This window comes from Phaethon aethereus (assembly GCF_964289735.1).
Source record: "Phaethon aethereus genome assembly, chromosome: 1".
Taxonomy (NCBI): domain Eukaryota; kingdom Metazoa; phylum Chordata; class Aves; order Phaethontiformes; family Phaethontidae; genus Phaethon; species Phaethon aethereus.
This window is the reverse complement of record NC_138575.1, coordinates 63570801-63591507: the sequence shown is the minus strand read 5'-3', so window position 1 is coordinate 63591507 and position 20707 is coordinate 63570801. Positions and strand designations below refer to the sequence as shown.

Genomic DNA, 20707 nt, shown 5'->3' with positions numbered 1-20707 from the left:
TGATGCCTCACTCTGAGCTTGTGACAGGCCAAAGATGCAATGTACAAATGGGTTACAGAGTTTAAATCTACCCTACTGAGATAGTGTTTGCTCTTGTGTTTATGCTGTGTGTTTCTGCTACGTATGGCACCTTCCCATTTCCTCTGAAAACAAACCTTTTGGTGACCTGCCTTATGGTGTAGCCTCTTGTTTGAAATGAGAACATTCTGGTTGAGCCATTTGATTTAGGAAGATTGATCATTTTAATGGTGTTAAAACCATTAGCCTTAATCTCTCAACCTTCACCCTCTTTTACTACTGGGGTGTGTTGGCCCTGGCCAGCAGCCACATACCCACAAAGCTACTCGCGCACTTTGGGAATTTGACTTAATTTATTGCCATAATATATTTAGTTGTTGATTTGGGTATTGGAAAGCCAGACAACAACTATTAGAACATCTTTCCTTCCCCTTTCCCAGGCTCAGCTGCACTCCAGACACATATCCCCTCTCTTGTTATCTCCCCAGGTTACACTCAATCCCTTTGGTGAGGCAATGGGTGGCACAGGGGACTGGGTTCAGGACATAGCCATTTCTCTCTGCCTCTCCTTGTTTCTCACCCTTTTCTTCCACTGCTGCTTCATTCTCATTTGTTTCCTCTGCTCCAGCACCCCTTCTGTGGGCCACAGTCCCTTTGGGGGCGTGCCTGCTCAGCCATGCAACACCTCCAACTCTTCTGACCTTGTTGTCCCTTCATTCCTTGTTTCTTTCCTTGTCATCTTGTTCCCTTGTTCCCTCCTTGTCCCCTCTGGTGTTCTCTCCCAGGTTTGTCTCCTCAGCTTTGGCATTTTCTGCCCTTTCCTCAGTATGTTTTCACAGAGGTGCCGCACAGGTGGCTGATGGGCTCTGCTTTGGCACGTGGTGGGTCTGTTGCAAAGCCAGCTGGCATTGTCTGTGACCAGCACAGGACCACCCTAACCTCCTCCACAGGGGCCACCCCTGCAGTTTCATGGCCAGGATAAGTGGGGAGCAGAGGAGGGCAGGACAGTAACTGCTCAGCTTCAGGTAGAGATGTAGAAGTAGGCAGGTTAGATTGCATCATTAGAGAGCCTGATAGCACATCATTTGTCAGGAAGGAACTCAGGAGGGATCTTGAAACTCATTCATCATTTTAAATCTGGTACATACTGCTACTTCAGGAAAGGACTGAACCGTGAAATCTATGCTTTTCCATGTTGCAAAGTAAAGTTAACTGTATGTGGAAAGGAAGTTAATTGTGTAATCATATTTTGGCCTCAAATCCAGTGCTGAGTCACATGTTGATGTTTTAAAGAGCACAGCTGCCAGTTAATTTTCCTTTATAAGCCCAAGTCACACCAGAGAAGTGCTACAAAATGGAAATTGTAGTTCAAAAAAACACATACATGTATTAATGTATTTTGCTAAAAAAAAAATTTATTCTGAAACTTTGTGGTGTAAATTTTGAAAAGGCAGCTTGCATCTGAAACCAGCAGATAATGGTTGATGCTAACATTGGCTTCAAATCGCTTCACTCAGCATTGACAGCCAGGCTAGTTCTTGACTATGCTTATTGGTTGAGAGAGCATAGATAAATATTGTAAGAAGTAATTAGTATTTTACAGCAGTTTCATGGCAAATGCTGAGGAAATTTTGTAAAATGTGCCTCTGAAAGCCTTGGCTGCAAAAAAGATCCAGCACAGGATCAGTTATGTCAGCATTAAGAAGTTTTGTACTGAAAAACATAGACACCTCATCTTGTAGGATGCAACATCATGGCTTGTAGCTGCGCAGAAAGCATGTGGCAAATAGTCAACTACAGCTTGTCTGAACCTGTACTGAATGTTTTAGTAAATGCTTTAGAGCTGGGCCTGGGCTACAAATGTGAGCTTTGAAGCAGAGTTCTCAAATTCCCTCAAACCCTTATTTTGCGGTCTAGTTTGGTCTGCTTCTTACACTGAGCTAAGCAGGAGGTTCAGATAAAACCTCAAGGTCCACTGCAGTCTATATGGGACAGATGAGGGATGTAGGTTTTTGCCCTAGACATTCCATACTGGTGACAGATTTGATGGGATGTGCCATAGCCAAAAGGAATCTCTCCAAGTGCCTAGAATCTGCATGTCTTGGACAATACTTAAAACATTTAATTTTATTTTATATCAGTATAAATCACTCTTCTTTTGTGCAGAATGAAGTGCCATGCTAGCAGTGTACTATACCTTTACTCTCAAAAAAATCCCTAGCCAAAATACTTCCCTAAAATCAGCTATTTAATGCAGCCCCTTTGCCAGCCCATTGCTGTGGGAACTCAGTCTTCCATTTATTTATGAAACCAGACAGATTCTTGTGTTGCACGTGGAGCTGAAATTCTAGGTAAGTGTTATGACTTTTTTTTAAACTCACTTAAGATGTGAATTTTTCTCTTTTGGTATGAATTCAGCTGTGTAAATGGTATGACTGTTCAACAGTACCTTGCCGATACGTGTAACTTTTTAGGCTTTGAAAGGCATTAACAGTGACTGTAGATGTTCTGTCAAGGTTACCAAGTATGAGTTTGGAATTTGAGTTAGACAAAAGCAATTTAAGGAAACTGAATTACTTAAAATACGGGAACACTATGTGAGGATCTTTACAAAGGAGATTCATGTCTTTAATGTCTACAGCTCTGTACCCCAAGAACCTGTGGCCACCATTGTACCTAAAGGATTGGTGTGGCCCATTCTGGTTTTAGAATACAATTAGATCAGTTTATCAAAATACTTGCTGCACTGAAGTCAAAAAGAAAAATCTCATCGACTTCAGTGAGGTCAATTTACTGAATCACCGGGATTTCACCATATATGCTTGGTCATCAAGATTTTAAAAAATTTTTACAAATGTTGACAATACTTTATAACATACTTATCTGAGGCATAATTATCAGGTTAGAACATTCATGGTGAGTTTTGGAAAAAATTAATTTATATTTATATTTATGTATTTTATCTCTTTTTTGCATTTTAAAACACCACAGAGACACCAATTTTGCATCTGCTGAAATCAGTGAAAAAAATTCCAGTATTTTCAATAGATTATAATCAAACCTTTAATGAGTAAAATACTGATGAATACATTATTATTATTACAGTTATTATTATTTTTAAATTTTTGAAGTAATAATGTAAATGAGAACAGGAAAAAAACCTGAAGGCAACTAAACCTAATCATCATAATGTGTAACAAGAAAATCTGTGACAAATAAGAAAGAAGTACTAAGGAATTGTTTCTAAGTAATGTTGTATATGAAGTATACTCCATGTTAAACTGACTGAAATGTGTCTATTTACACTTTATTAAACAATCAAATTTGCTTCTGGAGCTCACAATTAGTCTGAGAGTTTACGTATATCCATATGCAGTCATGTGCTAACCTGCATTATGGAAAAAAAAAAGTTTGTTTCAACTATGTCTGAAAACCAAAAAGGCTTAAACACTTGGATTTGTTCAGGTCAGTATTTTCTTTGGGAAATTAGTAGTTGTCCTAAGACTGGCTGTCAGCAATAACACATCTTCACTTCGTAATGTCTTTAAAAAATGTCTTTACAATGATGTGGATAGCAATCTAGAAGTTACAATATTGATGAAACTGGAAACTTTAGTAATGAAAAATAGTATGAATTAAAAAAAAAAAACACCAAAATACAATGTTGCAATTATTTAATTTCATTAAAATACCACTTTCTAATCCTAAATTACTTTAACCTGTATTATTAAATATATTTTATTCCATCACAGGAAATAATGTGGAGTTATTTCATTTCATTAATTTTATTTATACTGAGAGAATTATGGTTTATTTTGAATTATACAATTTTAAAATATTGTTTATTTTAAACAGGATTCAAGTTTTGATATCTAAATAATGGTAAGTCTACAACGCCTTTATTTAATTTCATTATTGAGTGCTTCAAATATGCTACAGAAAACTCTTAGGCAAGCTCAGATTTTGGGGGATGTATTTAGCTTTTTAGAACAGATCATTCTAAAATAACAGTAAACAGTTTTCTGGAAAACCACACTTGGTTTCCTATACTGGCATAGTATAGCATTTTCTCTGCATAACTACTTCATAGCTTGTGTGTAATAATTTTCGTCATGTCAATGTTGTTGAACGATAACTTTGGCTTCATAAATCGTTACACAAGTGATACGTACCTCTGTATTACGTACTATAAAACACTCCAATAGCAGTAACACCCTTTATGTAAACTTCTGCAAATCAAGGAAATGAACCTTGAAACATTTGCACGAGTGAGTAATGTTACCGATGAGAGTTGTCCCACTGACCTCAGAGAGACTTCTCAAAGGAGTGGGAACTTTCTCATAATAGTGAATGATTATGGTAATGCCTCAGTGCCTGCAAAATCCATATTCCGGGAGGATGTATATTCTATATAATCACTGTATTTATGTGGGATTTTCCGCCTGACAATGTTGAAAGAACCAGCCTGGTCTTTTCTGGCTCCTGACGGAAAAATGTTCTTGCAGAGTTTTCCTGACCAAGACGTACTGGGCCAGGCTTTTGAAGATGCGCTAGAAGTACTGCAGCAGCACTCGGACAGAGCGATGCAGTATTCACCAGGTAAAAAAAGACCATTATTCCACTTCATTTACCACTTTGGATTTTTACAAGAAAATACATCTTGAAGAACGTAGGTGGGAGAGTAATATCCCAGAGGTGGATTGATGGGCAGCAGAGGGGTATGTTGGGAGGATGGAAAGAGGGAAGAATATTTGGAGGGTTTCCGCCCCTCCATTAGCGCTGCCCAGTGTGATGTCCATCTTCCATGTCACAGCACAGGGAAACCAATGGACAGTCCCGCTCTACCTTCCCCCCAGTGCTAGCCTAGCACCGAGCTCACATTTCCTATAATTGGAGGATATATGACCACAGTGCAACAGCCATTTTCCAGTTTTAAAGTTTTAATTGAAAAATGCCCTTCTGTTATGCTGTGAATAAACTCATATAACAATGAATTCCAGTGGGGAAAAGAAAAATAAAAGACCAAGAATTTGACAGCTGAAATTAGTTACCACAAGTAATTTTTTTTACATTAAAATGTAAATTTTAAGTATTTTTATGCAGAAATGACAGCTTGAGTCTGGATAATTAATAGAAAAGTGTTTTTCTTGGCCTCAAGAGTTTTCTACTTTACAAAACTTAAAATACAGGCAAGCTGTAAATTTCTCCAGTTCAGGCAAGGTTTTGGCAATTAAATTACTATAAAATTTCAAATTTGTGTTTGGTGTTTTTACATTGTGAATAGAAATGGAAGGAAAGGAAAATAGGAGGCTACATCACAAACCCTATAAGTCCAGAACAAAATATCTACTGTCTTCTGTATGGAATGCATTTCATACAAGGAAGTTTATTTACATATTACCTATTATATACTGAAATGTAAATAAGACCAATTGGTCCATATCTTCAGCTGTTGTTAATAAATTTTTGGCTCCACTGCACTGGTAATTTACACATGCTGAAGGACCCACTATATATAATTACTTGCAATGTTCTTGCCTGTATCTGTGTTAGTGCCAATGGAGAGAGGTATTAAACTCTTGCAACTCAGTGTTTAGTATGTCCCACAGCTGCACTCACATTTCCACTTGCAATAGATGTACCCTCCAAAATCTTCTTCTGGTCACCTGCAGTGCATAATTTATTCCAAGTGCCTCAGTCCAGCGTTCTCCTCTGCTTCTTTTAAAAATCCTGAGATCCTGGGTTCCTTCCGTGTCGTTCTTCCAGGCACTGCAGATGCTCTGACGCTCCTTCACTTCATTCACAATTGAAGACTCTGACTTGCATTGTACTAATGACCTGCAGAAGAACTGCGTGGCATTCCCTTTTCCCTTTCTAATACATGTTTTATAGTAGTCTGTCGTTATCCCATTCATTATGTTTGGTGATCTGTTTGTCCCTCCTTTTTCTATTAACCAAACTATTTCATGATACTATGAAATATCTGATTTTATCTTAACAAATATTGCTTTTCATCGTGAAGGCAAACAAAACCAGCCTAAGGGTTTGATTATCAGTAACAGTACAGATTATGTTGGATTGCCTGCTGATACAAAACATCTTGGCTCTGGAGACTTTATTATCTAGAAGGCAGCCATAAGATAAATGTTTTTTGTCAGACCCAGCGGCATGTTTGCCGCTGTTTTGGGGGGTTTTGTTGGTTTTTTTCTTCTTCTCTCCCTTTTACTTACTCAGTTTTTGCTCTATCCTCCTAATTCTCAGGTTACAAAAATTGCCTGACGGTGATCAACCATCACCACCACCTCCGAGCAAGTCCCAGCTACTGTGCAGCACCATCTACAGAGGACCAAGGGTATAGCTGGAGAAATGTGATTGTAAGTGAACTGATTACTAGTAAGAGAGTCAGACATAAACGGAAAATTGGCTGCTCATTTGTGATTTCTAAGACAAATCATTACGCTAACTCTAACAGAAATTTGGTCTGGCCAGGCATGATTCAGGTGCTTTGGGAAATATTTGCAAAACATGTTTAATAGTCTTTTTTTACAATTCATCTTAGCTGTTTGACTCTTGTGCTCCTCTGTGGTTCCTCATGTAACATGACAACTAACAAACCAACCTACTAGTACAGCAGGGAAAAGGGCTTTTATTACCTGGGAACAGGCAGAGAATAACTTCCAGCCCTCACATATCTTCTGCCACTAAGAGAAAGTGCCACACCTTTGATTTCTTCTGCAGCAGTTTGCTTTAAGAGTGTTGGAAAGACCAGCTTTCCATTTGGAGCTTCAGCCTGCAGAGTCCATACTAATTCTTAAAAACACTGGGAGCGTGGCCTCCAGTTGTGATGGAAAATGAATCTTGCAGGGGAGAAAATTTCAGACAAACAGATTTCACAAAAGCCTATTTTCAACCAGCAGGTTACTGTCAACGTGACACAGGAACTACAGTCTGTAGGGGCCACTGCCCGGGCAGCCCTTTGCCTTTTACTAACTCTGGAAACAGGGTCCACTGTTCCTCCTTCAATTCCAGCAGAAGGGCTGAAGGTCCAGAGTGATGCAATTACTCTGTTTTCCCTCTTAATTTCTCCCCTGGTGGGCAGTCCTTCCCACTGGACATAAACTGGTGCTGCTTGTTACTGGTACAGCAACACTGCATGCCATTGTGGCTGAGAAAAGTCTTCCATGGGTGAGGTGATAAAAGGCTGCATTTTGAAGGCTTCAGGCAATTAATTACTACAAGTTTCTTTTTCCTCAGAGAATGTACTCTGTTAGTAACTCTTCATTGTCTTAATTCTTGAAGAACAGTGCAGCGGATATTTATGCAGATGAGACTGCCTACCATACACTGCAGAATACTCCAGAAAGCCAAGTGATGCATGCTGCTGCTGGCCAGCCAAAAGCAGGGAAAGGTGTGTAGAAAGAGAGTATCTTGATATGCACATTATGTTACTTTAAAAAAATCCCTTGGCAAATCATGCTTTCTCTTTTTCCTAATTTTTTTTACATTTAACAGGAAAAAATAAGTTAACATTTAATAGTAACTAGGATACAACTGCTAATGTTCAGTTCCTATCTGCTAAATCTCATAAGGTAAGCTGAATTTGTTATCATCTTATTCTGTCCTCTTGGTTAGTACATGGAAAAACAAACCAGAAGTGTGTTTCACTCCAAATCATCTGGGATGAAGCCTGATGCCGTGAAGTAAATGAGTAACATCTTTATCCTCTTTAATAACTTCTATTGTTTCATGTGGTCCAACAAGGAGTAGATTTCTTGAAGGTTTTTCACATATATTAGTATTTTTGCACCTGATTTTGTTTACTTTTTGCCTTTGTTTACTTTTCAAATTACCTCTTAGCTTTTGTCACATCCAGTGTGCATTTTTATAGCTATTTTTGCACTCCTTTTTGTTGACTTTACTTGAGTAGATGTCTATTTTACAAAGAATAGGTTGGGTGACATTGGTCATTACAGTGTTTCATTTGCTTGTTGCATTCATTCTTTGTTTTTTGTTTGAGACTCAGCATCCTTTCTACGACTCTGATGAGATTTACACAGCTTCCACTCTGAGATGTTGTATCTAGTTTTGACCATGGTGTCTTTTTGAGTAGCTTCCTGGTTTTTCTGCTTTTTGAAATCCCCTTCTGTCAACTTTAACCACATGGCGTCAGTTTTTGGTATCATCTCTTCCCATTGATGCTGAACACTGCGGTTTCTGTTGCTTAATAGCTACTACTACTACTACTACAAATTCCTTGGGACAATGGGAAGAGTAGCCTCTCCTTTTACGTTCTGTACTTCTAGTCCTCGAAGCTCACCATTGGAAATGAAAACCTTTCAATCTATAAATGTTGCTTTTCTAAGTCTTACCCAGTGTGGCACTGGAGAATTTTAAATGCAGTATCTGAATTCATGTTCAGTTATTACTGCTCTGTTAAACTTAATTTCCTATTTCATATTTCTTTTACATTATTATCTTCTTTTCCTGAAGGCCGTATTGCATACATTTTCAGAATGTCTGACTATTCCTGTGGAGGTTTTTTGTGACCTCTTATGGATTTCTTTGTGTCCATGGTGATATTCCTGACAGAAACTGTGATTTGGTGGACTATTTCTGCTATACCTAAATAAATTTAGTCCTTTTGGCTTCTTATTGAGACATGAGAGGTTTTCTGTGTGCTAGCAAGTAGTGTGGCCCTTTGGGAATAGATAGGTAGATGAAACAATCAGTACTGAGGACCCGAAGTCTGTGTTTAAAGCATTTCACAAGGGGTTTTTTAGGGCCATCTATAGGCTGGCCGCAAGTTCTGAAAGCTGCAGTGACTTAGATACGTTTCTGGAAAGCATCTTTGAGTTAGGTTTCCTCTGAAAGGAGTCCAGTTTATGCACGTCAAGACCATTCCGTGACCTGGACTAAAGCTCAGTGAATGGAGACAATCAAGAGAGGTACTTCAGAAATGCATCTGAATTAGACACACCTAGAGAGAATTAGACTGCTTCGGGACAATTCAGCACAGAAATCTAATGCAGACGCTCTGAAACACCTTCTGGAGGAACTTGCCTCTGTCCAGTGACCACATAAGAAACGGCAGATATTAGCCTGCTAGCTTAGACTGATGTTTAGGGCCTGGTAATGAACGTCACTAGCTTGTGCAATGAGGTGCAGTACAAGGATCTGTGAACTAACCCCAGCTCAAACTGGTGCATCCACATTGTGTAGCACTTTGGAGATAACAGCTGGGCTCTAGAAACATAGCTGCATAAACACGTAAGAGCAAATAAGCCCTTTCAAACCAAGACAACAGCTAGAGATGATGTGTCTAGAAATAGAGACTCAGTCTGCAGTAGTCTGTGGATTTTCCCCTGATCTTATTTGTTCTAACATAGGTTCATAGGTTTATAGGATAATTCAGGTTGGAGGAGACCTAAGGAGGTCATCTACTAAGAAGTGTTTACTGTGACCAGGCAGTGTCCTTCACCGGTTTGCCTTTAAGCTTCTCATCTTGGTAATAGTGTATGTATTTCTAGTAGAATATGTACTTCTAGTCACAGGCCATTTTTTATTTAGATAATGAAACTTTATTAATTTTTTGGAAAGTACCTCTGATTTCAGGCTCTTCTTCTTCCTACTTTGACTGTCACTTCTCTCCTCTTTCCTTACCACCAGATGCAGAATTACTGTCATCCCTAACAGATGTCTTGGCTTGACCTCAGTGTTCCTTAGCAACTGTCACTTTTCCCCTGTTCCTAGTTTAAAATAGCCATGCAAGACAAGACTTTATGAACTTTAGGTGCAGCTGCTTGTTTCCACTTTGGTTAAAGTGGAAGCCGTTCTTCTGCATAGACTCTCCTTTCTGCAAAATGTTCCTCTTTGTCTCACAATCTTAAATTCTTCCTCCTTACGGCAGCTTCTTGGTCACCCTTAGCTTTGTGAAGGGAACTAGAAGTACTTCAGAGAGTGGGATCCACAAGACCTAAGTGAAACTAAATAAGCCTCACTAGTAGACTTACGTTTGAGAGCTGAGCCTGTGGGGAGAAGCACTTAGTTATCTGACAAATATTGCAGTACTGAACTTGCTTTTTTCTGCATGAGAACGCAAGTTGACACTTTCTGACATTTTTAGAAAACTACAGCGCGCCAGAAGGTCTACCTCCTTATTGACTAGGTGAGGTTTATGGTTCAAAACTAGCTTGCTCTTCCTGCTCGCTCACTCACCCTTTCTTATATCAGAGACTACCTTGCATCCCCCAAACATTCCTGAAACAAACCTGACAAAATTGAGTCATCTCAAAATCTTTGAATGTTGATTAAGAGGGGAAAATATTTATTCAAAAACATTCAGAGTTTGGTCTCCAGAACCACTTTCCTGCACTATTTGAGGATGTAATTTCCTGCAGTGAGTTCTTTGACCATGCACCTGCATAGCATGTGTCTGAAGACTGATGAAAGTGGCTTCTGAGACCTACCACACAGTGAAGTCACCAGACATTTGTCATCATCCTCAAATAATCTGCTCTTGAAACTCTAATGACCAAATCCATTTCTGTCACCACTGATCTGTACATGTTTCAGAACTATCATCCCATTTGCTGTTGCTGGTCTTCCATTGAATAGTTTATACGGATTTTTCAATGTGATGGGGTATTAGGTTTGCCTATGCTTTTGCCTGTAAGATCCTTTCTAGGAAAAAGACAACTGCTCATCTTTTAAAAGAAGTATGAGTACTGTTCTAACATTTTGTACTTTATTTCTTAATAGGTAGAAAAAAACTTCGACTATTTGAGTACCTCCATGAGTCTCTGTATGATCCAGCTATGGCAAACTGCATCCAATGGGTGGATAAGCCCAATGGTGTCTTCCAGTTTGTCTCCAAAAACAAGGAAAAACTTGCAGAGCTGTGGGGAGAAAGAAAGGGAAACCGCAAGATCATGACATATCAGAAAATGGCCAGAGCACTGAGGAATTATGGAAGAACAGGTGAAATCATTAAAATTCGAAGGAAGCTGACATATCAGTTCAGTGCTGTTGTTTTACAGAGACTTGCTCCATCTTATTTCTTGGGAAAAGAAACAGTTTATCATCCGTACATTCAGTCCAATCAAGAATATCAGTGTTCAGATGACTGGATCAATTACAGTAATTACATGTATAACAATGGTTATGCATTACAACATGCTAACAGCTAAACATACCTTTCACATAAACAGGTCTTTGTTAGCCAGTAATAATTTCCAGCACAGGAACTCTTCTCTGTACATAGCTTTTCCTTTAAGATGTCATACAAACACATGAAGAGGAGGGTTTTAAAAATTAGTTTTGTTCCTTTTGAAGTTAATGATAAACAGTCATTGACTATTGAAGAAAACCAGCAGCTGTAAGGCACGTTCTATTCTCCATGATGTTAATCAGAGGAATTAATTCAGATTCAAGCTGGTATATTCAAGATCAGGATCAAGGCTTTGCCTGTTAGTGGACATCAAAGATCCCATCCTGTCAACGCTCATTGGAACTTTTATGCATATCCCCAACATTTCCAGTCAGAATTTAGATGCTGTTGTACCATAGTGCATGCACTCCCTATTAGTTGGGTGCATGAGATTTAGAAAGGGAAGAGATTTGCCAACTGCATGAAGCTACTGTCTGCTTTTTTCATCAGTGTTCTTTATTAAGAGACATTTTCTGAGCAAACGTCTGTCTGAATGATACAGTCCACATGAAGGTGCACCTGTTGGCCAAGTTGTTAATCTTTAATCGCTTAAATTATCGTATCTTAGCACAGATCCTGACATATGGTATTAGTATTGCCAGGTGCACATTTCTCTGTTGGCAGTGGGTTCATTGGGAAAGTGACCATACCATGAGAGGGTTAGTAAAGGATTATGCTTTTCACGAAGTTATTTACAGTTCTTCCCTCACTAATATGAGAAGCTGCGCTTTTATCCAACAGTTCTGTACTCGCCTAACAAACGTAGCTTTGTTATTTATAACCGCTTCTGGAGTTATAACTTTATACATATAAATACAATTCCACTTCTCCAGCTCTTTTCCTACATGGGAATGTAGTTGAAAGGCTCATTGATTTTACACTTTCTTCATGGGGAAGAAGGACTAAATTTAGGTAAAAATAGAGTACTAGCACTTTATGCCAGGATGATACCTATAAATCTACTTTTTCTCATACTTCTGTTATCCGATCAACTTGTATCATCCTTGGCTGTTGTGCCAAAATACTTCCATTCAACTGCAATCAGTTCCATGTCCTGCATTTTGCTTCGAGTGAGTGCAGGCCCAAATATTAATAAAGACAAAAATAATTTCTGTGGAGAGGTATAAATGATGGCCTGATATGTTTGATGAAATTCACTGACTTTGATAGTTACCCTTGCTCTAACGCCTGCTTACTTGTACAGGGATATCATTTTATGTAATAGAAACAGTGCAACACACTCCACTGAAGCAAAATTCAAGGTTTTGAGTTAGCACTTTGGTAAGATGAAAGATGTGTACTCCTGGAAATCTGAAGCATGTTAAATAGCACTAAAAACAGACCCACATTTTAAGTCAGTAAACATCTGCCAAAAGAAGAAAGTCATAACTGCATTGTTAATATTTCATTTTGACCGTAGTGTCCTGTAAAATGTAAACATAACTACAAAACCGACCCAAGAATGGCTCTGGTCTTATAGGACCGAATCTGGATCCTGCTGTAGCACTGAACACAGTGGGAGTTTAACTCGTAAAGGACTGAGGTCTTTCAGTTGGGATGCCTTCACTGTGTGAGCACATACGTAAATACAACATTTCAAATGTCATAATGTACATAAATTTGTCAATAAACTGCACAGTTTAGTTACTCCACATTTGTAAACTGCACATTGACTTTATGTTACTTACAAGGCTGGTAACATACACCGGCTTAAGAGTCTGCTTTGTGTAAAATGCTTACTTTATCAATATGTTGAGATTAATTTTCCCCAGTCTCATCTACTTGTTAGGGTAATAAATACTTATTCAGATTCTGTGTTACCTTTTTAACTTAGGTATAAACATTAGCATTTACCTGCTATAAACCTGGTAACCAACTGAGATGTTATAGCTGCAGCTGGAAGAACAGTACAGAGCTGAAAGAGAAGAGCATAAGGTGCGAGAAGAACTGCAGGAAATTCAGACAGAGAAGAAATGAGGGAATGACAATATCTGTGGATAGGAAGAGACAGATTTCAGCCACAGGAGTAACCATGGGGACTGACAGTGTTAGAAAGAGATTTCTTTGAAAAAAGGTATCCTCCTTCCCCCCATCAAATATACCTGAAGAGATTTTAGAAGTTCCTACTGTAGTTCTGTGGCTATACCAAAGGATATTTAACTGTGCAATGCACTGATGTTGGGCTTACATACAGAAAAGATTCTTGACTGTTACCAGCACTTTAACCTAGCAAAGACAGGTTAAACCAGAAGCAAAAGCATGAGATTACCAAATATCTGAAGCACAGACTTAGACTTACTGTGGTCTGAAACGAGGTGTAGCTGTTTTTAACTGTGTGAGTGTTTAACCACTGAAACAACACACCAAGGGATGTGGTAGATTCATTGTTTCTCTACATCTTTAACCCAAGACCATATCCATTTCTAAGATGTACAGTACTGCAATAAAGTCATGCTGAAGTCCTAGCCATACCACAAGAATGTAGGAAATGGGACTCCTGCTAGTCCCAGTATTTGCAGGATCCTGTCATGTAACTCCATGTAGGAAAGTCCAGGCTACCTGTGGAGTTCTAAACAGAACTGAGGTGGGTGCTTGTAAGGCATTTTGATTCCCAATGCAATCCCCTGTGCACCTCACCCTCCATGACTGGCCTCCCACCCTCAGGCTTTGCGTTTCGTCGCCTCCCTCCCACCTGCACAGGCTTGGACACAGGATGTCACGGTGCCAAGCACCCCGGGGAAACGTGAGAGGCAGCCTCGGAGACAGCAGCTTGCTCCCGTCCGTGTAACTCCTGACAGCTGGCCTATTGCTGCTGCTGCTGACTTCACCTTTGTCTCTCCCCTGTCTCCTTTCTCCTCACCCTTCCTTAGCAGCCAAATTGGGTCGGTCTGCCTGCCCGCCCGCCTGCCTAGATGCTACACACTCACCTCTGACTTAGGGGCTGCATCTCGCCTCAGAAGAGCCTGGAACAGGGCCCAGGGGTGGGGAAAGACGCTGGGCTCCTCCCAGCTCCCACTCTCAGTGCCCCGCTTCAGAGGACACCCCAGTCTGAGCAAGGGGCCACGTACTGGAGTCCTGCAGGCAACTAATACTGTGCCTCATGATGCTCCAGGATCTTAACGAGCACATGAGCCTTTCAGAGTGAAATATGCCTCTGAAGGGATGGCAGAAATCGTCTTGCCCAAGTGTAGCTAGACATTTGGACAGTCTCCTTGCTCATCCCTTCGTGCCAACTTTGCAGCCCGGTTTCTGTTCAGCTGTGGCAGAGAAGATCAAGAGGGTCCCAGGCGAGTGCTGGGCTGGTGCCCCTGCCCAACACACGGTTCTTGTTCGCTCAAATGACTGCAGGTAGGGTATTATGCCTTGTGTATCTGCTGTAGCTTCAGCGGTGTCCTTGATGGAAGGTTCCTGTGCTACAAGCCAGGATGGGGTGAGGTGGGCTTGCACCTTGCTGGGAAGAGCTTTGCCTCTTTGGCGGGGGGGGGAGGTGGCCCTGGGCCCACAAGGTGGCACTAACAGACAGCTCTTCACACCGAACTGCGACGCTTGCAGGCCTACCCGTCCTTTGTTCTCTGCACATACCTTTTGTTTTTTCTTTTTTTTTTCACCCACTACGTTTAATTTCTTTTTCATCTCCGCGCACAGCGGTGCTGCAGGTGTGGCAGAAGCAACACCTTTCCTTTTGAGGATATTACCAAGCCAGTTTCAGCTGTGGCAGATACAGAAAATATTGTGACCAGGATGGTGATACGAAACCCACAAATTAAAGCAGATGCACTGTGTCAGCAGATCCACAGCTCTGTGCTGACTACCCTGGAAAAAGGTCAGTTTTACAGATGCAGCTCAGTGTCCTCTCCAAAATAAGTGTGGCTGCAGTGGCTTCCAACATTGCCTGAGGGTGGTGCATGAAGAAGAAATAAAGCTGATCATTCAGATTTAGACTTCTGAATTCCTATAAGGAGGAATTATGACGAGAGCCTTACAGACTCTGTGAAGGAGACAGAACCAGAGCATCTTTGTAACATATTTTATCCACCCCATGTTGCCCGGCCTATGACGTACATATATATATATATATACACACACATATCTCCTGTTCAGCAGACCAAAAGCAGAAGAGATTCTTAGCCTTCAGCTGAGAAATTATTTGACTTTATTTCATCTGATTTGGATTTGACTCCAGTGAAGCTTTTCCCTTTGGTAGTACTTTGAGCACACATCAAGTACCTGCCTCCACCTTGTCAGATGCTTACCAGATGTGCATTCTGGTGGCAGACAGGTCAGACTGCCTCACTGTCCCAAGGGCAGATGGATACTGTCTCATGGAGAGCGTTGGGTTACCAATTCCTACTTTTTACAAGCTGATCTCTTCTCCTGTCTTATCACAGAGCTGCAATGAGCTGGTTTACCATTACACATTGCTTGGTGAGTATAAAAAGGACGGAAATTACTACAAACAGTGGTGGGCTTTTTTGCAAGAAACTGCTTCATGGATTTTTTCCTGTGTGTCAGATGTAAACAAAACTATGTAATCTTCTTTTTCGGTTAACTAGAGCTCTTTCTGAATTCTTGGCAACATTTAAACAACCATAGCTAATTGCCTAAGAGGTAAATGACCGTGAACACTCACTGGTGTATCAGTGGAGCTCAAGTTGGGTGTTCAGGCTCTTTTCTAGTTAGGTTTCATTTACCTTGGCGATTTTTTCCTAGTTTCCTAGTTTACAAACTTTCTTTTACAAAGAAGGTCAAGGCAAACTCCTAGACTCTCTCTAAACTGCAGGAGCAGTTTCCTACGTTTGTGCATGAGCTGAGGGCAGTGACACTGCATGTGCCTGCTCCTGTCTGCATGAGCAGAATTCACTTGAGGGACTGGAGAGAGACTGAGACCATAAAACAAAATTTGTATTTTAAATCTTTTTTGGACAGTGATTTTCAGTTCTGCTTTCAGTCAGGTTTACAAAGATGCTGCAATTCAGACTGAAACATTTTCCGTAATATACCATTAGACAATGCGATTAATGTCTCACTTGTATTACGGAAGAGCTGGAAAACTGCACAGTCAACACACTATGTAGAGAAATCCCTTGTTGATAGTGACAGCAGAGGGCGTTTAAAATGCATAATTTTCTTGGGTTTTTTAGGTCCAGTAGAGCTCCCTGTGAGTTACCAGCTGGTGTCCTGCAAGTGGCAGTTCACAGGCAATTACTATCTACCTGTGTAAGGACCTCTGCTGAAATCTGCCACTGTTTTAGAGCCCAAAAGTGCTCGGCTGACACATGCGGCACAGCCAGAGGCAGCACAAGCATTTCATATTATTCGATAGCACACCTCAGATTTCAAAAGTGGGATGCACTAAAGCAGAAGAGCAGTCCTAGAGCAGATGGGCACCTTTTTGCCTGAGCAGAGTATTTCTTTTGCTTTTCTCCAGTGGAGGAAGTTATATCAAATTATGACAGTTGGAGCTTCAAGTCAGACAGCCTTGGTGCTGGGCATACATTTTAAAATACCACTCTCCCAAGGCAACACAGTGCCTAAGAGGCACCAGCCACCTTGTTAGGAAGTTGCACATTGAACACTCAGTGTTGATACAATGGATTATAAGGTGAATTACAGTGCAACCAGGCTGTATTAACAAGATGCCATCAAACTGCACGCAGAGTGTAAACTGATGGATGGAAAAGTAAATTCCTTATTTGACATTCCAGAAACACATAACCTGAGCCAAGGGTTCAAGAACCACAATGAAATAAAAAGAAAGACAGCTGGTTGTTTGTCATGGTATCTCTGTGTAGAATTAGCGGCATTAATTACATATGGAGAATATTAATGACAGTTTAAAGTGGAATGTAGCTAATCGTTATGGTACTATCTCCAAGCAGAATGCTGGTGAAGCTGTGTAATATTTTCTTTCAGAGGAAATGAAAACTCAGCAAATCTATTTGGAGTACTAGCAACTTGTAGTAGTCCTAGGGTCTAGGTTGACTTTTCTGCCTCATCAGAGCAGAATTCAATCACAATTAGAAGCCAAAATTCTTTACAGATTTGGATAAGCCTTTTACTGTTGTTGAGATACAGAAAGCACAGGAGATGGCTTAAAAATAATGAGATTTACTTAAAAATAATAATTTTGAATATTTGATTTGCCTTCCAGTTTTTAACCTTCCTGATTTCAGGTTTCCAGCCTGCACCCAGCAATGTAGAAGCTAACATTCTTTTCAGAAAAAAAACCAAAGACTGGGAGAGCTGAGGTTGTTGGAAAAGCAGCACATTTGGAGAGATGCAGAGTAGTGAGGAAAACTCCATCTTCTGTACAAGCAGCAATGTGCTTTGTAATGGAGGCCAACCCATCCACTACAAGGGATTAGCGACTTGCAGCCAGAGTTGAAGGAAAAAAGATGCAGAAGTAAGATGGTCCCTGGCCACTGGAAGTCTGTACCATCATGCAGGCAGCCATGTTTTCACCCAGCTCCTGCTGCCCTATTTCCTCTTGGCTGGTTTTGGGCAACTGGATTACTTTGGACCTCTGAAGTCCACAGAGCCTCAGTCTTCATAGACGAAAGCAAAGGATTTAGACAGCATTTCGGCATGCTGGGACAAAATCCAGAGTCTAATTGTTCATTCCACTGTTTTTACAGTCCACGGTATTTAAACCAGATGAGAATCAGTCTTAAACATCTCAAAAGGCCTTGGAAGGTCTGAGCATCTCACTAAGAGCAGTCCCACAGGAAACCTGCAGTTTTCACTTGGTGCCACTGTGAAATTATGCTGTGTCCTGTGAAAAGCACACTAGAAACAGAAAGTCCTGGGTCGGATATGGAGCTTCAGGGCCCTGAGCACACGTCCCTCTCTCCTGCGGGTTTGGCTGCCTGGGCTCGGGGACAGGTTCGATAAACAGCTGTCTGGCTTTGAAAACGTTGTGAAGAAAGAGCTGTTTGAGAAGAAGCTGAAAGAAGCCTCAGCAAGGATTCTCCCAGTTTGTTTGAGAGTTGCATTGAAGCTGACTTGGACCCAGCCTGAGCTGTGCTGCATCCATGCCCTGCCTGGCCATGTATCTTGTTGATCCAGACATTCACCCTGACCCACGGACTGACTTCATGACTTGACCTCAGACCTTGCTCATCACTATGGACTGATCTGGCAATCATTGGACTGTCTGACCTGGTTACTGCCACCAAACCTGTTCTGCTCACCTTGGTTGTGTGCTGTGGGACTGTGCCCTTGTTAGCAAGGTATCTGCCTGGTCCACCTCGTTTTGCTCAGCATCCTGCTCCTCTTCCCTTGCAGAGCAGCTTGCTCATGCTGCTCATGGACAGAAAGGCAGCCGAGGTGCAAGCTGTTAAAATTTTCAGTCCTAAAGAATGAATGACACTACCACGTCCTGGGAAGTGTAATGAAACACAATCTTGAATGGAATTACTTAAAAATAGTATCTAACTGGTCCTTCAGACTATTGTGTGGCATATGGGAAGTATTTAATTCTCTCTCTGACCTCCGCACAAAAAAAGCCACCTCTCATGTAGCTTTTGTCTACAGAGGAAAGTTCTCTTAGTATGTGTTAAACTATGAATTTAAACCAATGTTGCTACACCAGTATTCTCCTCTCCTCATGTGAGTTCTTATTCCTCGTGGGTCTCTGCCAAATCCACACGTACTCTGGAATAAGCATTACACAAGTGTAGTTGTCAATGGTATAAGTGGTAGCACGTCCTTATCTGGACTAAGCAAAGAGACATTTTAATGAAACAGCTCTGCAGGATTTGGACTGTTGCAGGCTGCAAGTAACTGGAAACATAAGTCCTTCTGCTTTCTGTATCGATTTCTCTCAGACACAACATGCTTTAATTTCCAGCGTGTGTCCGTTGGTTTGATTTCTTCGCATGTTTTGGAGTCCCCGAGTAGCTGTAATTCACCTCTTGGCTTGCCCTCTGACATGGTGAGGACAGCAGCACATAATCAATGGCAGGCTCGCTCCTATTAATCTTGTTCAGTAAGGGCCTGATCCTCTTTCCGCGAAGGGCAAGAGGACAGTTCAGTGTAGGCAGGAGAGTCCCCCGAACACTAATGGCTTCAGCAGCAGGTGTTCCAGGACATCCACATCAATCTTCCCTTTTGTTGAGATTAAGACTTTTGTCACCCTGTGCTGGGCTGGAAGTCAAATACCCATGCAACCTGACTCTCCAGCGTTAGGTGTGAAAGGTGTTGCTGCGCAAAACTCTCCATTCATTTTAATTGCAAGAAAAGTTAACAACTTGCCCACTTGAAAAATGAACACCTTTAAAAGTGCTCAATCTAATGATCTTCTGAGATTGGAAGGAAGAAGTACTATATACCATGAGGAAGGTGAATTTCTTACTTTCCAGTGGCAAAAATCTCCCTTTCTTATGTTTCTTAGGCCTGGAACCAGGTACAGATGTGGATTTTGTGTCAGGGAAATGACTGTTTTGTCAGCCTGAGATTTGGGACAGAGACATTTGGGAGCAGAAGAGTCCTCATTTCAGAGTCTGCCAAGACTGTGAACTACCTGCACTGGGACTGGACATGAACATAAACCTTTGTACTACTGTGTCGTAGTTAATTTTTTAACAACAGCTGTTCAAAGACATTCAGAGGCCTGGAAAACTGTAGTACTTCTGAGAAGGTAGGTTGAACTCCACTTCTACAGGGATTTCAGTCTGTAAATCTTAATTTTGTATTGTGTAAAACTCATGTAAGTCCATCTAGGCACATGCACCTACGGAGTGGGTTAAATGCAGACTAGCTAGTCAGGAGCTCAAGAAACAAGCAAGTTATACTATTAAACAACCAAACATGCCATTTATTGCACATCTGTATATTTCCAAACAGTTAGGGGGATATATATGTGCATAACTCAATCATCCACTGCCTAGCCTTTCAAGTTTTTGTACATTTGTATCATTTATGGTGCATGATGCAGAACATATACATGGACATAAAAGTTTATACACACAAATGGGCACCAATATAGGAAATATACAAATTTTCTGTATAGATTGAAACAGAAAGAGAGAAAGGCAAGGGCTATTTGAACTACTTCTACTCCCTCAATAAATATATGATTGTTGCTGTTCTGTAGTTGGTGTAAGGAGTTCAGCAGATAGATAAACTGTATCTCATTAAAATATTTTTTATATAGTATTGCCCTTTGAAAATGAGTCTATTTGCCAGTTTATTATGCCAGTTTGACAGGATCAATTTTTAATTTGAAGGTAGTGAGAGGTTTGAGTGGCTGTAGAGACATAGCAATTTGCTTACAGTTATTCATTACAAATTCTATGTAGAGCTGTTACTGTCTTTGAATTGTTTTGAGGGCTTTGCATTATAAAACACAAAGAGTTAAGCAACCAAACTTTATTTTTGTAACTAACTGTACTATTGCTAATATTTGATAATAGGTGAATAAATGCTTTGTAGAGCAGTTTGAAATAAAGCTATATGTAATTGGATATTTGCCTGGAAGTGGAA

General features: G+C 40.6%; 1 protein-coding gene across 1 annotated transcript; it reads left to right on the top strand.

Moving 5' to 3' along the window:
* Nucleotides 1-4466: 4466 nt before the first annotated feature.
* Nucleotides 4467-11204, top strand: SPIC (Spi-C transcription factor; the record flags this gene model as incomplete). The annotated part of the gene is made up of 4 exons (XM_082012006.1): nucleotides 4467-4617; nucleotides 6280-6392; nucleotides 7318-7430; nucleotides 10781-11204. The coding sequence occupies 4 exons, from the start codon at nucleotides 4467-4469 to the stop codon at nucleotides 11202-11204; spliced, it is 801 nt and encodes a 266-aa protein (XP_081868132.1).
* Between the last annotated feature and the right edge of the window lie 9503 nt (nucleotides 11205-20707).